General features: G+C 43.0%; 1 protein-coding gene and 1 long non-coding RNA gene across 3 annotated transcripts in view; one reads left to right on the forward strand and one right to left on the reverse strand.

Annotated features, from left to right (window-relative positions):
* LOC122542583 overlaps positions 1-14,908 on the forward strand; it is an 85,674-nt gene that overhangs the window by 1,788 nt on the left and 68,978 nt on the right. For both annotated transcript variants that reach the window (XR_006309822.1, XR_006309821.1), the window contains exon 2: positions 1,320-1,481. This is a non-coding gene — a long non-coding RNA (uncharacterized LOC122542583). The remainder of the gene's footprint in view (positions 1-1,319; positions 1,482-14,908) is intronic.
* The window catches only part of iqgap1 (IQ motif containing GTPase activating protein 1), a 111,327-nt gene continuing 107,870 nt past the window's right edge, over positions 11,452-14,908 (reverse strand). Inside the window, exons 36-38 of the mRNA XM_043680495.1 lie at positions 14,067-14,189; positions 12,505-12,613; positions 11,452-11,886 (exon numbers count right to left, since the gene is read on the reverse strand). Coding sequence (XP_043536430.1) covers positions 11,773-11,886; positions 12,505-12,613; positions 14,067-14,189 — 346 coding nt within the window. The 3' untranslated portion in view covers positions 11,452-11,772. The remainder of the gene's footprint in view (positions 11,887-12,504; positions 12,614-14,066; positions 14,190-14,908) is intronic.

Here is a 14,908-nt window from a genome sequence, read left to right on the forward strand (position 1 = left end):
GCCAATTCAGCCCCCAAACGTATATTAAATCATGGCCAAATTTGATCTCAATCATTTTCCTGCTTTAGATACATATTCCTTCTTATCTAAAAAAGATCAATCCCATCATCTACTGACCTCGGGGAAGCAATTTCCAGATTTGTCTCAGAGTTGCCTGAATTCACTCCTCATAATTGTACCTAGATCTAATTTTTAAAAATGTATTCATTTGTGGGATGTGGACATTGCTTATTGCCCGTCTCTAGTTGCTCTTGAGAAGGTGGTGGTGAGCTGCCTTCTTGAATCGCTGCAGTTCACCTGCTGTGGGTTAACCCACAATGTCATTAGGGAGGAAATTCCAGGAGTTTGATTCAGCAACAGGAAAGGAATTGTGATATATTTCTATGTCAGGATGGTGAGTGGCTCGGAGGGGAACTTGAAGGTGGTGGTTTTCCTATATATCTCCTGCCCTTGCCTTTCTAGATGGAAGTGGCTGTGGATTTGGAAGGTGCTGTCTAAGGATCTTTGGTGAATTTCTACAGTGTATCTTGTAGATAGTACATACTGCTGCTGCTCAGTATCGGTGGTGGAGGGAGTGATTACTTGTTGATGTAATGCCAATCAAGCGGGCTGCTTTGTCCTGGATGGTGTCAAGCTTCTTGAGTGTTGTTGGAGCTGCACTCCTCTAAGCAGGTGAGGCGTATTCGATCACACTCCTGACTTGTGCCTTGGAGATGGTTGACAGGCTTTGGGGAGTCAAGAGGTGAGTTACTCACCCAAATTCCTAGCCTCTGACCTGCTCTTGTAGCCATTGTGGTTACGCAGTGAGTCAAGTTGAGTTTCTGGTCAATGATAACCCCCAGAATGTTGATAGTGGGGAATTCAATGATGTAACACCATTGAATGTCAAGGGGCGGTGGTTAGATTGTCTCTTATTGGTGATGGTCATAGCCTGGCATTTGTGTGATGTGAATGTTACTAATTTCCCCTCATTGTCTGAGTTTCTGTCAAAAAAAGAAAATAAATCATTTGTATATATGCCACGAAATCCCTTTATCATTTTAGATAAATTAATTAGTTCAGCTCTTAAATCTTCTAAATTCAAGCCATGTTTATTAAATAGTCCGTTGAAGGGTCACTGGACTGAAAATGTTAGCTCTGCTTTCTCTCTACAGATGCTGCCAGACCTGCTGAGTTTCTCAGGGAATTTCTCTTTCAGTTTCTGTTCAGTATCCACACTTTGACATTTTATATATTATTATTTGTTTGATTTATTAAACTTGACATAATTTGGCCTTTTTTTAAGGGTCATTCTGATTAATCTGTTTTGTTTATCCAAGACCATTACATCTGTTCTGAAGTATGGTGCTAAACTGAATGCAGTTCCTCCTGATTGGATCGGACCAAGACTCTGCAAAACTGAAGCATCACTTCCTTTCTTTGGAATTCCAAACTCTCTTGTGGTAATGTTCTACTAGCCTTGATGATTACTATTTGTGCTGGTAAGTAGATTTCCTTCAGAGATCCTGGCCTCTCCTTAAGGAGAAAATATTGCTTTATTTGTTCTTCTCAGATCGAAAGTTAATAGTTTTACATGGCCTCACATTAAATACTGTATATTCTGACTACTATTTAAATATTTCAATGTTGTGAAGACGTTGTTAATAATGCTGAGTCCCTTACTACCAGCATTCTGGGGGTTACCACTAACTAGAAATAGAACTGGAAGTGCCATATAAATATTGCAGATTCAAGAAAATGTGAAAGGCTGGAAGTTTTGTGGCAAGTAACTCATCTCCTTACTCCCCGGTGCCTACAATAATACAGCTAACTGTGGATGCTGGAAATCTGAAACAAAAACATAAAATGCTGGAGAAATTCAACAGGTCTGGCAGCATCTGTGGACAGAAAACCAGAAGTAAAGTTTTAAGTTCAGTGACCCTTCATCAGAATGAAAGCCGGTGGAAAAGGGTGGCATTCATCAACATAAATCGCTGGGAAAGGGTGGTATTTTCGATTCTGTTGTAGGATTTCTAAATTCGAAACAGTAACACTGTTTTTCTCTCAACAGATGCTGGAGTCTGGCTGAATCTCTCCAGCACTTTCTGCTTTTGTCCCCACAGCCTGTCATTTAAAGGCACAAGCCAGGAGTGTGATGGAATACTTTCAACGTGCCTGGATAGGTGCAGCTCCAACAGCACTCAAGAAGCTTGACACCATCCAGGTCAAAGCCGCTCTCTTGATTGGCATCACAGCCATGCCTTCCACATTTTCCTTCAAGACCAACACATAGTCGCAACAATGTGTACCATCTATGAGATGCACTGTGGAAATTGACCACAGCTCATTTGATAGCATCTTCCAAAACCATGACCACTACCATTTGGAAGGACAAGAGCAGCAGACACATGGGAACACCATCCCCTGCAAGTTCACCTGCAAACCACTCCCCATCTGACTTGGAAATATATCACCATTCCTTTACTGCCACATGGCGCACACCAAGCCTCCAAACAGCAGTAAGAAAATTGTTGTGATAATCTGTTTCAGTGTTGTTGATTGGGGCAGAACTATTGACCAGGAGATTGGGATCCGATGTCCTGTTCATCTATTACAACCACTGAGAGCCTTGATGGGACCTTGGTTTAACCTCATCAAAAGGATGGTTCCTCTGACAGTGCAGCAATCCCTCAGTATTGGACTGAAGTGAAAGGAAAGTATGTTGCACAGACAGGAAAGAAGAAAAAGACTTGATAGAGAGCAGAATAAATTAATTCCTTGTCATACAGTGCGTGGGTGTTGTAAGAGTCTGTGATAAAATGAAATAAAAACAGAAAGTGCTGGAGAGATTCAGCAGGTCTGGCAGAGAGAGAAACAGCATTCGCTACAACTCTCCTTCAGAAGTTTTCTTCTGTTTCTCCCGTCACAGACGCTGCCGGATCTGCTGAGTTTCTCCAGCATTCTCTGTTGTTATTTCAGATTTCCAGCATACAAAATAATTTACGTTTATTTGTGTGATAACATGATATCGGGAAATACAGTGTAGAGATTCTTATAGGCTCCACAGTTAATCACGACAAAGGGGTATAGGCACCGCAATTAATCATGACAAACAATGACCAGGACTGAAACAGGAGAGTTACCATCAGCCTATGGTCAGGATATGGCATCAAGCTGAGGTGCACTTGTGACAAATAAGGACAATGGGTAAATGGAGAGAACATTCTGGTTTAGATTAACATTGACATCTGAAGGAGGATCCTGGATGTCACGGTCCATCACACAAGGATAAGGACCCAGCACCAGGTAACGATTACAATTGACATTGAATATAAACGCCAAACCATTCTGATGTAAGATTAGAAATTTGAAAAGTTATTGTTCCAAATAATTCCAGCACTTTTCATAACTTTGCGACTTTTCATTTGGATAATTGATCTGTTTGTGTGGCGGTTCTTTTGAGATTCAAATTTAATTCCATAGCACAGGACAGAGAATTGAAAAACATTGAGTTTGATTTCATTGTCCGGTTCCCATTTTTGTAAGATTGTGGCACCCAATGATGACACAGTGCAGATGGTTCAGTAAAGTAAGAGAGTAAAGGGATGAGCTGGTCGGTCAGGTTTCAGGAACTTCATCATGAAAATTGTGCCGAGGCAGTGCTGCCCAATCAGAGTAGCTGTCATTTGAACACAGTGTTAAACCAAAGTAATTTGCCTTGCGGCAGCTGTAAAAGACACCAAGGTCACTATTTTGAAGAGCAGGAAGGGATTTCTCCATCAGAACCTGGCTGATATTTATCCCTCAACCCACACCAGAACAAATGCACTGGTTATTAATTTTATGACTATTTGTGAAAGCTTGTTTGGCCATCACGTTTCTCAACACCGCAGTAGAAACTGATATTCATAGCTATTACAATGACTGTAAAATATTCCAGGAGCTACATAAATGTAAGTTTGTCTCTCCCAGAATGTACTGGTTGATTATTGGACAGATGTAGATCTGTAACCCTCCTAAGGTGCACAGTCATGGTTTAGCTATCTCACCCAACAATGACATAATGCAGTTGGCTCTGTAGATAATGGAGGAAATGATGAGCTGTCAATCTACAAACAAGAAGCTGACTGTATTATCTGTATTCTTCTGTTGTCATGGCAACTTCCAACATCTTCTCAAGGTACAATCACTGCTTGAATACAAAATGATCGAGCTACCTTGTACCTGCCCCAGGTGAGGACTTGGATAGTGAGTGTCCGAGCATTATCAGTTGTGGAGGGATCACAGTTAAGCCTGATTTTGCTTCCATCAGACAGCGCTTCCTCTGCATTGACCTCAGGACCCAGGAGATGGTAGATAGTTAGCAGCAAGGACTCTGACTTATGATCCCCACCCCCCTCTTTACTCCTGGTAACTCCTCCACTTTTTCTTGGGATGATTTCAGCTGGGACCAGCTTCCCTTTCACTAAGTAAGTAGAGAACAGAACAAGGCCATTCAGCTCATTGTATCCATCCTGGTTCTTAGGAAGAGCTATCTTATTAGTCCCACTCCTCCGCTTTTTTCCTATGATTGAAGCTAAGTCCCCAACCAGATCACAACAGCTGACCGTGTCGAGAAAAACTAACCCCTCCCAAGCCCAGTCCCTTTGTCATCTGCTTCATTTCTCCTTGATTGCTTTTGTTGTCTACAATAAGATCAGTTGTTTTGGATGTTCTTGTTTCTTCACTGCTTTCTCAACCCAATATCTCCAAAAATCTTTCTACCAGCCTTAATATATTGTGACCAAGAGACCCAAGTCCACAGCTAGAGGTTATTCACGGAAGATACTCATTCTTATGATACCTACTAATTCCATGACATTCCTCCCCACATTACCACAAGAACTCCCACACTAAAAGCAAGGCAAGTTATTCTTTCACCAAACATCAGAAACTTGAGAGTTAAAGTCACATATTTGTTGAAAGGATCTGAGGTTTGTTGATTTCTGATTAGGAGTTACATTCCATACATTGGACTGGACAAATTTTATATTCGTTAAGTATCTTTATTTTTCCTGACTGGTTTCCTGGAGAGAGTGACTCATTCTTGGGTACAAGTCAAGCAGGAAGACATGCACCTGTGTCCCACAGCAAAGAACACCTGGCACCTGCTGACTGGTAGGATCAGGGCAAAGTAGAATGAGGTGGTGGTTCACTGATACCCTTTGCAGGGCAGTTAGGGATGGACAACAAATGCTGAGAACATCCCACATTCTGTGAAGGAGCAAATGATTCAACTTCACACCTATTCATCATTTGTTGCCCATTTAAACAGAAATTTAATAACAATGGCTTACATTTATAAAACACTTTTAATACTGTAAAAATAACTGAGGTGTTTTACAGGAGCATTACCAAAGAAAATTGGACAGGAAAATTAGCAACAGAAAGGCAGAGTAGAAATTTTCCTACAAAAATCAAGTGGTGCACAGAATATTTCACTATAAGTGATCCTTCAAAACAACATATATGATTTAAAAGGGAATTTGATAAGTATTTGAAAACAAAAAATGTCGTAAAAAATTAGATAGGAGAGAAGTGAAGGAACTAGAATTTCAATGTTGAAGTTCTAACATTACAGAACACAGTGGCCTGAATGGTCTCCTTTGATGTTATAGTTTCTAGATATCTATGAAGTTTGTGTTTTGAATTTCATGTTCCCATCTACTCCTGATAACCCTTGATTCCTCCACCCAGCAAAGAATCTGTCTACTGCTGCCTTACAAATATTCAGTGACACCACCTCCCCAAATTGCCATCTGATACACACAGTCCCAAATTCTCACAAACCTCTGAGAGAAAAATACTCTCCTCAGCTCTGCCCTAAAAGGATGATTCCTAACTTTAAAGCAGTGGCCCACAGTCCTGAACTTGCCCACAAGATGAAGAAGCATCCTTCTCACATAAAGCTTGTCAATACCATTAAGTATCTGACAGGCAACTTTCAGTGAAGACACTCCTCACCCTTCTAAACCACAATGGAAACAAACCCAGTCTGAACAACTTTTCCCAATAATACAGCCGACTCATTCCAGGTCTCCTCTGAACTGCCTCCAGTGCACTTACAGCCTGATATGTAGCATCCATACTTTAATGTTCAATTTCTGACACAATTTAGCATTCCATTAGTTTTCTTAATGACTTGCTGTACATACTTACTATTTTTTGTGGCAAGATCACCAAGATCCTTTTTTGTGGCATTCCACAGTTCTTCTCCATTTAGCTAATGTGGTGTTTTATCTGGGAGTGGGGTGGTGGGGGGGAGGGTGGTTTGTTAGCTCAGTTGGCTGGACAGTTGGTTACAATACAGAATTATGTCAAAAGCATAAGGTTACCATGAAGGACTCTTCTCGTCAAACACCTCCCCTTCCTGCTCCTCCCCTCCTGAGGCACGGTGACCCTGAAGTTCAACCACCACCAGTTATCTATCTCTAAGGAGAAAGCAGTGGGGTGGCACAGTGGTTAGCACTGCTGCCTCACAGCGCCAGAGACCCAGGTTCAATTCCCGCCTCAGGCAACTGTCTGTGTGGAGTTTGCATATTCTCCCTGTGTCTGCATGGATTTCCTCCCACAGTCCAAAAACGTGCAGGTTAGGTGAATTGGCTGATGATACTAAGCTGGGTGGCAGGGTGAAATGTGAGGAGGATGTTAGGAGATTACAGGGTGACCTGGACAGGTTAGGTGAGTGGTCAGATGCATGGCAGATGCAGTTTAATGTGGATAAATGTATGGTTGTCCACTTTGGTGGCAAGAACAGGAAGGCAGATTACTACCTAAATGGAATCAATTTAGTTAAAGTGGCAGTACAAAGAGATCTGGGTGTTCTTGTACACCAATCAATGAAGGTAAGCATACAGGTACAGCAGGTAGTGAAGAAGGCTAATAGCATGCTGGCCTTCATAACAAGCGGGATTGAGTATAGAAGCAAAGAGGTTCTTCTGCAGCTGTATGGGGCCTGGTGAGACCACACCTGGAGTATTGTGTGCAGTTCTGGTCTCCAAATTTGAGGAAAGACATTTTGGCTATTGAGGGAATGCAGCATAGGTTCACGAGGTCAATTCCTGGAATGGCAGGACTACCTTACGCTGAAAGACTGGAGTGACTGGTCTTGTATACCCTTGAGTTTAGAAGACTGAGAGGGGATCTGATTGAGACATATAATATTATTAAAGGATTGGACAGGAAACATGTTTTCGCTGATGGGTGAGTGCCGAACCAGAGGACACAGTTTAACAATATGGGGTAGACCATTTAGGACAAAGTTCAGGAGAAACTTCTTCACCCAGAGAGTGGTGGCTGTGTGGAATGCTCTGCCCCAGAGGGCAGTGGAGGCCCAGTCTCTGGATTCATTTCAGAAAGAGTTAGATAGAGCTGTTAAGGACAGTGGAATCAAGGGTTATGGAGATAAGGCAGGAACAGGATACTGATTAAGGATGATCAGCCATGATCATATTGAATGGTGGTGCAGGCTCGAAGGGCAGAATGGCCTACTCCTGCACCTATTGTCTATTGTTAAATTGCCCATTGTGTTAGGTGAAGGGGTAAATGTAGGGGAATAGGTCTGGGTGGGTTGCTGTTCGGAGGGTCGGTGTGGACTTGTTGGGCCGAAGGTCCTGTTTCCACGCTGTAAGTAATCTAATCTAATCTAAAAAAAAGGTCCCATGGTCTGGAAACACAGCAGTGACTTTACTTTTATTCTTTCTGTCCAAATGAATAATTTCTTGTTTTCCCACGTGATACTTCTCTGTATCTATCTGCATATCCCCAACATCCTCTTCACTGTATACTTTCCAAGCTTTTTGTGTCATTCACAAATTTAACCAGCATACCTTCACTCCTTTTATTTTAGTGATTGCTTGTACATTGTAAAAAGTTGAAGGCCCAGCACAGACTACTGCAGGAATCCACTGGTTACAGAAATCAGAAAAACCCAGTTACTTTTCTTTCTTTATTTATTGCACGATGAGGGCATCTCTAGCCAGGCCAGCACTTATTGTCCACTCCTAATTGCCGAGAGGGCAGTTAAGAGTGAACCATGTTGCTGTGAGTCTGGAGTCACATGTCAGCCAGACCAGGTAAGGATCGTAGTTTCCTTCTCTGAAAGACATCAGTGAACCAGATGGGTTTTTCCAACACTTGACATCGGTTTTGTGGTCATAAGTAAATTCTTAATTACAGATATTTATTGAATTCAAATTCCACCATCTGCCATGGGGGGGGGTTTCGAACCTGGAATCCCAGAATATTACCTGGGTCTCTGGATTAACAGTTATGCATTATGTTTCCTGCCACCAGCCATTCTTTTACCAATGCTAATACATCACCTCCAATACCATATGCTTCAGCTTTGCACAATAACCTTTTATGTGGCACAATGTCATGGCAACATAAGCCTTGTATTTAGATGATATCCGATCTATATTGCTTGTTTGTAGGTGACTGTATGAATTACAGCAAATGTTATCTCTGTTCTGATGAATGGTCACTGGACTCTAAAATATTAGCTGTTTTTCTCTCCACACATGCCATCAGACCTGCTGAGTTTGTCCAGCACTTAGAACTGAAACAAAAACAATGTATTTATCGTCTCCTTGCTATACATTCCAAAGTGCATTGCAAAGGTCTGGAATTGTGTAGCAAAGGTAAACTAGATTCATTCCTGGAATAAATACATTGGAAAACAAGAGGATATCAAATCTTGAGAATACACTGACTTACCTTGCTCTATTCCTCCTTTTTTTCTTTTATCAACAGGTGAAAATGAAATTATTGTCTGCATCTCTTGTTTATGTAGAGAAGAAGCTTCTAACCCTGAATGTTTGATGGGGACAATGCAGAAGTAGTTTTACTTTCAGTTTAAGTGTTTTAATTCTGGTGGCTCTGCTGTAGGAAAGATGTTGTGAAACTTGAAAGGGTTCAGAAAAGATTTATAAGAATGTTGCCAGGGTTGGAGGGTTTGAGCTATAGGAAGAGGCTGAATAGGCTGGGGCTGTTTTCCCAGAGCGTCAGAGGCTGAGGGGTGACCTTACAGAGGTTTATAAAATCATGAGGGACAGAGACAGAGTGAGTAGACAAGGTCTTTTCCCCAGGGTAGGGGAGTCCAGAACTAAAGGGCATAGATTTATGATGAGAGGGGAAGATTTAAATGGGGCCTGAGGGATGAGCTGCCAAGGGACGTGGTAGAGGTTGGTACAATTACACCATTTAAAAGGCATGTAGATGGGAATAGGAAGGGTTTGGAAGGATAAGGGCTAAATAGAACTAAACTAATTTTGGAATCTGGTCAGCATGGACGAATTGGACCAAAGGGTCTGTTTCTGTGCTGCTCATCTCTATGACTCTAAGAAAGTAGAGGGAACTTTACTTTGTATCTAGCCTCATGCTATCCCTGTCCTGGGAGTGTTCGATGGAGATAATGTCAAAGGAGCTTTACCTTCAGTTTAAGAGAGTAAACAGATCTTTCCTCTGTATCTAACCCAGTGTTGTCCCTGTCCTGGGAGTGCTTGATTGGGGCAGTATAATGGGAGTTTCAATTTCAGTTTGAAGTATAGGGAGAACTTTACTCTGTATCTAATGTCATGCTTGTGAAGAAGGGAGATGAGCTGAGAACATGCCAGGGTTTGATTGTGACCAGCAGCATACTAAGACCCTGAGCAGTTGCACGATTGAGATTCCAGGGGAAGAGTGATTAAAGTGGGAATATGGACAGGGTTTTGTGAGGGTAGACCCTAGTGAGAGTAGTTTGAGAGATTGGAAGTTGAACTGCAGCAGAAGGATATCAGTGCCAATGAAACAAAATATGAAGAAAACAGAAGACACTTGGATCTTAGAAACCACACAATGAAGAATTATAAACTCAATCTTTATTTTAGTTTTGGAACAACTGGTGATCCTACAAATACAATTTTGTTTTAAAAGCATCAGTGGGGTCAATAATTTAGCCAACAACAGCAGTATGTGACAGCTTTCTCTGGATAGTCCTGTGGTGAATGGATGCCAGGCTGATTGCCTGTGTTCAGAGTGTGGTGCTGGAAAAGCACAGCAGGTCAGACAGCATCTGAGGAGCAGGAGAGTCAATGTTTTGGCATAAACCCTTCATCAGGAATTCCTGATGAAGGGTTTATGGCCGAAACGTCGATTCTCCTGTTCCTCGGATGTTGCCTGACCTGCTGTGCTTTTCCAGCACCACACTCTCGACTCTGATCTCCAGCATCTGCAGTTCTTACTTTCTCCTCCTGATTGCCTGTCCACTGTACTCTCCACTCTCAGACACTCAGTTTCCCTCTCTCAGTATCATCTCATCACCCAGCGCAGGGGGAGCTAATCCATTCAGGATCCAGGAGTTGCAGCCCAGAGACTTGAAATGTTTCCTTTTAACAGTTTGTGGCACTTCAGAAAGTCTATAAGCGACAATTTTAACTTAAATTCACGCCAGTCAGGAAACGAGAGAATCTGGAGCAATGCAAGATCAGTCTCACTGGATTTACTTCTGTTTAAAGTGAACAAAGCCCTTATATTAAGTGAAATGTTAAGCCAATGATGCTGTCCGATTCCCCGGGCCCCCCACTGCGGTTAGCATGTGCTCCTGAAGGACACAGATGTTGGGCTTGGAAACATGACAGGTGGAACCCAACTCAGATACCAACCAGGATTCTGGGAACACTTAGATATAAAAATGAATTGGAAAGTAATCTCAAGACAGGTGCAAGTGACGGCAAAGGGAGGAACAGAAACTTGGAAGAAGGAACTGTTCTTCATCATTTGCAGACCACTGTGGGCATGTTGACCATGGAATGCTGCATATTTGGAGACACGCTGACACAACAACAATACAAGGAAGTGAAACATTTGGGAAAAGTCTAGTGTTAGATAGCCAATAGCAACTGAAATTGGGAGTCTAAACTCCAACCCTGCAATTAGAAGAGATTGTGATTATATTCACACATTCAATTTAATAACAACCATCCCAGATATTTTGTTTGAGAGTGAGTATCCTCTGGAAGGATTTTCACTGAACAGTGTGTTCTGAGCAGCGGTCAATGCACTCCCTCCCCAACAATCTTGATTTTGGTGGAAAGCTTATTCACAAGGGCCTAGACTGATAGAGTTGTACGCCAAGGGGTTTGAAATGAAAAGGAACCTAAATTAACTTTAATTTAGCCAGTGAATAATGTTTATCTCCGTGCAGAGATATTCAGAAAGCCAGCGTCCCACTACTCAGTCATTGAGAATTAGTATTGCATTGTGGCAGCTTGAGATCTACCTAACTGGGAGAATCAGCAAACAGTGTGGTGGAGACATCATTGGAAGCAAGGATTACAAAGCAGGGAAACATCAACTTCTGACTGCACGATATAAGACAATTCTGGAATGTGGAGAAAGAAAGGAAAATGTTGTACAGAAACAAGAGACATAGCAAAGGAACAAAAGTAATTGATAATAAAATGAAAAGGTTGATTTTTAATGTTTATGCCCCTCAAGCAGTACACAGACAGCTACTGATGCATATACCAAGTCTATAAACGTTCCAGCAGTTTAATACTACATATAGAATTGCACGCCCGCTCCAATGACCCGACTCTGCTCCAGATGGTGCTGATACACTCCTCAAAGGTGTTCAGTTCTGATTGGCGCAGAATTTAAACAAAAAGGGAAAAGTACAAGCATGGCAGCCCCTCATCAGAGCCTCGTTCAATAACGTGACGCTGGCATCGAGCTCTTGACCCCAGTGGCGAGGGGCGGTTGACGTTCCCGCTATTTCCCGTAGAACTTCTTGTTCAGGAGGAAGATCAGCAGGTTGACGTTAACCTTCGCTTTGTCGAACAGCTTCATGACGGCAACACCTTCATATTGGAGCTGGAGAAGGTCCTGGGCAGGAACATAGGTTACAGGGTAAGCAGAAAGTCAAGACAACCCAACAGAGAGAGCAGCCGTAAGCCAGTTACAATCTGAGTTGGGTTCTCACTTTCACTCTCACTGTAGTGTCTCCAATTCCCAACAACAGGTAGTTTCCAGAGAACTGAATTTCTCTTGGGAACTGTCCCTCAGTGAGAGTTAGCACTTACAGGAACTATATTCCAGTGAGAGTCAGCCCCTTCAGGAACTGTGTCCCAGAGAGAGTCAGCCCATTAGGATAACAGAATCAGAGTGTCCATTTATATAGTATCACTAACATAGTAAAATCCATTGTATATCATGAGAGTGAGACACTATTTGGCACCAATTGGTTTAACAAAGGAATTCCCAAAGCTGATGGGGCCCAGGCAGCCAAAAACAAGCCCGCTAGTTACACAATTCAAATGGATGATGTATGAAATGCCTGAATTAGTGGATCAGAGGGCTGTGGCGCTGTTAGAGATTACTGAGTTGGAAAAGGAAACTAGGGATTTTGCAAACAGGGTAATATTTTGAAATGTTGCAGTACTAGGTGCCAACGGGGGATGAAAAGGTAAAGCAGAGGTGACCATGTCCGGCCTTGACAGTTACCTGATAGTGTAGCATGAATGTCTCCATTTGGACTCCCATGAACTTTGCCTTCACTTCAAAGTCACCCACCTCTTCTGTTGGGCAGATGTCAAAGATAACGTTTTTAAACCTGAAAACAGAAGAGAACTGTTTAATTAAACAAATGAACCGATGGAAAGAATAAAGTGTGAGCAGGGAGTGATACCTCCATCAGCCCTGGTTAACACTCTGAGCCCTGGCCTATGAATCATACTGAAAGAGCCAGTCTGGAATTTACATGGACTCCTGACTGCAGTGCCTAGACAGTGCTGTGCCGAGAGAGGAGAAAGTGAGGTCTGCAGATGCTGGAGATCAGAGCTGGAAATGTGTTGCTGGAAAAGCGCAGCAGGTCAGGCAGCATCCAGGGAACAGGAGAATCGACGTTTTGGGCATAAGCCAACCCATTTCCTGAAGAAGGGCTTATGCCCGAAACGTCGATTCTCCTGTTCCCTGGATGCTGCCTGACCTGCTGCGCTTTTCCAGCAACACATTTCCTGTGCCGATAGAGGTCAGATTTTTGGGAGGTTAATCCAAGGCCCAATCTGCACATGCTGGTGGTGGGCTACCTTTTGATAAACAAGAATAAGGTGTACTCCCTCAAACAACAGCACCCCCTAAGAACTCTGTCTTTTATCTCAGCTTTACGCTGCAAATGGACAGCTATCGGGGTAGAAGCAACCTCCAACGCTCCCTGTGAAAGACAGGGTGTTAACTGAAGTTTTTGAGGAGAAAGTGAGAAAGTGAGGACTGCAGATGCTGGACATCAGAGCTGAAAATGTGTTGCTGGAAAAGCGCAGCAGGTCAGGCAGCATCCAGGGAACAGGAGAATCGACGTTTTGGGCATAAGCCCAAAGAAGGGCTTATGTCCGAAACGTCGATTCTCCTGTTCCCTGGATGCTGAATGACCTGCTGCGCTTTTCCAGCAACACATTTTCAGCTGTTAACTGAAGTTCTCAAGACTGAAATTCAAAATCATTTTTGTTATTTAAGGCTGTGTATCGATTAACCACCACCTCCAGGTGCTACCCTGATAAAGAAATGGAGAACCAGATGTTCCCCAGCTCCCTGGATTGGTCATTTCCTGATATTGGGCATCAAAGTCCAGGCCTGATGAAGGGTTATGCCTGAAATGTCGACTCTCTTGCTCCTCGGATGCTGCCTGACGTGCTGTGCTTTTTCAGCGCCACACTTTATCAACTCTGACTTCTCTGACATCAGCAGTCCTCACCATCTCCTACTTTCTCAGTGTAACCCTGCCTAGTCTCCAGCCAGATGCAGGTATTTTTAAATCAACTTGTAAAGACACACCTGTGGAGCAGGTGGGATTTGAATCCGGGCCTTCTGGCTCCAAGGCAGGGACACTACCACTGCAAACTCTTTCTATCCCAAATTTTTTGCCATTTAGCCCTTGGTCTACCCCACAGGAATCAAACCACTCAGTGCCACTTTGATATCCTTCATCGACCTCAACAGAGGAAACTGCAAACCTCCCGCTTTTCAAAGGAACCACAAGCTGGATTTCCTGGTGGATTCCTGTCACTCACTGGTTGCTATTGAGGTCCTCGATTTCTAGCAGGACACCTTTCTCATGGAGCCTTGCTGCTGTGTATCGCTGCGAGACCTGTTTGCTTTTCTTTCCTTTAACATCTCCTGGCTTCTTCGAAACTCTGTATAGAACATCAAAGCACAGGGGTGAGAAACAACATGCCACGTGCCAAACAAAGCAACAATTTCCAGCAACATCACTCAATACCTTCTTTCAGCTTCAGATGGAGGGGTTTGAGTGAGGTACATCAGGTTATAAAAACCAGGAGAGGAGACTTACTACTGGCTACTTTCAGATACTTCCCTCCAAATCAGTTTGGGGTTTGTAGTTTAATTTTTCATCTTTCTCAGGAGTTGGTTTTGGGTGGGCTGAATATAAAAAATATAACATGCTGTAGAAACGGAGCAGGTCTGGCAGCCTCTATGGAAACAGAAACAGATTTCCAGCTGGAGTCTGGTTTGACAAATTTAGTTTCTTTCTCCATAGAGGCTGCCAGACCCGCTGAGTTTCTCCTTTCTGGTTTTATTTCAGACCTCCGACACCGCCGTACTTGGCCCTTGCTGGAGTTTTGATATGTTGATTCACAGGTGTGTAACAATGGCCGGGGGGTGGGGTGTGTGTTCGTGTGTGTGGATAAACAGGGGGTGGATAAACAGAAGGTCCTCTTGGATTCTACTGTCCTTTGAAAGGTCACTGAGCGAGGGGGAAACGGGGTGGAACCTTGCTGACTCATTTCGGAGAGTATTGAGACTGGAGTCATATATGGCTCTGGACTGGATAAGGGTGGCTGGAAGAGAGTTTACAATTCTTTTCAATGCCAGCTCCAAGGCTATAGAGATG

This window comes from Chiloscyllium plagiosum, chromosome 40, assembly GCF_004010195.1.
Source record: "Chiloscyllium plagiosum isolate BGI_BamShark_2017 chromosome 40, ASM401019v2, whole genome shotgun sequence".
In the NCBI taxonomy this organism is placed as follows: domain Eukaryota; kingdom Metazoa; phylum Chordata; class Chondrichthyes; order Orectolobiformes; family Hemiscylliidae; genus Chiloscyllium; species Chiloscyllium plagiosum.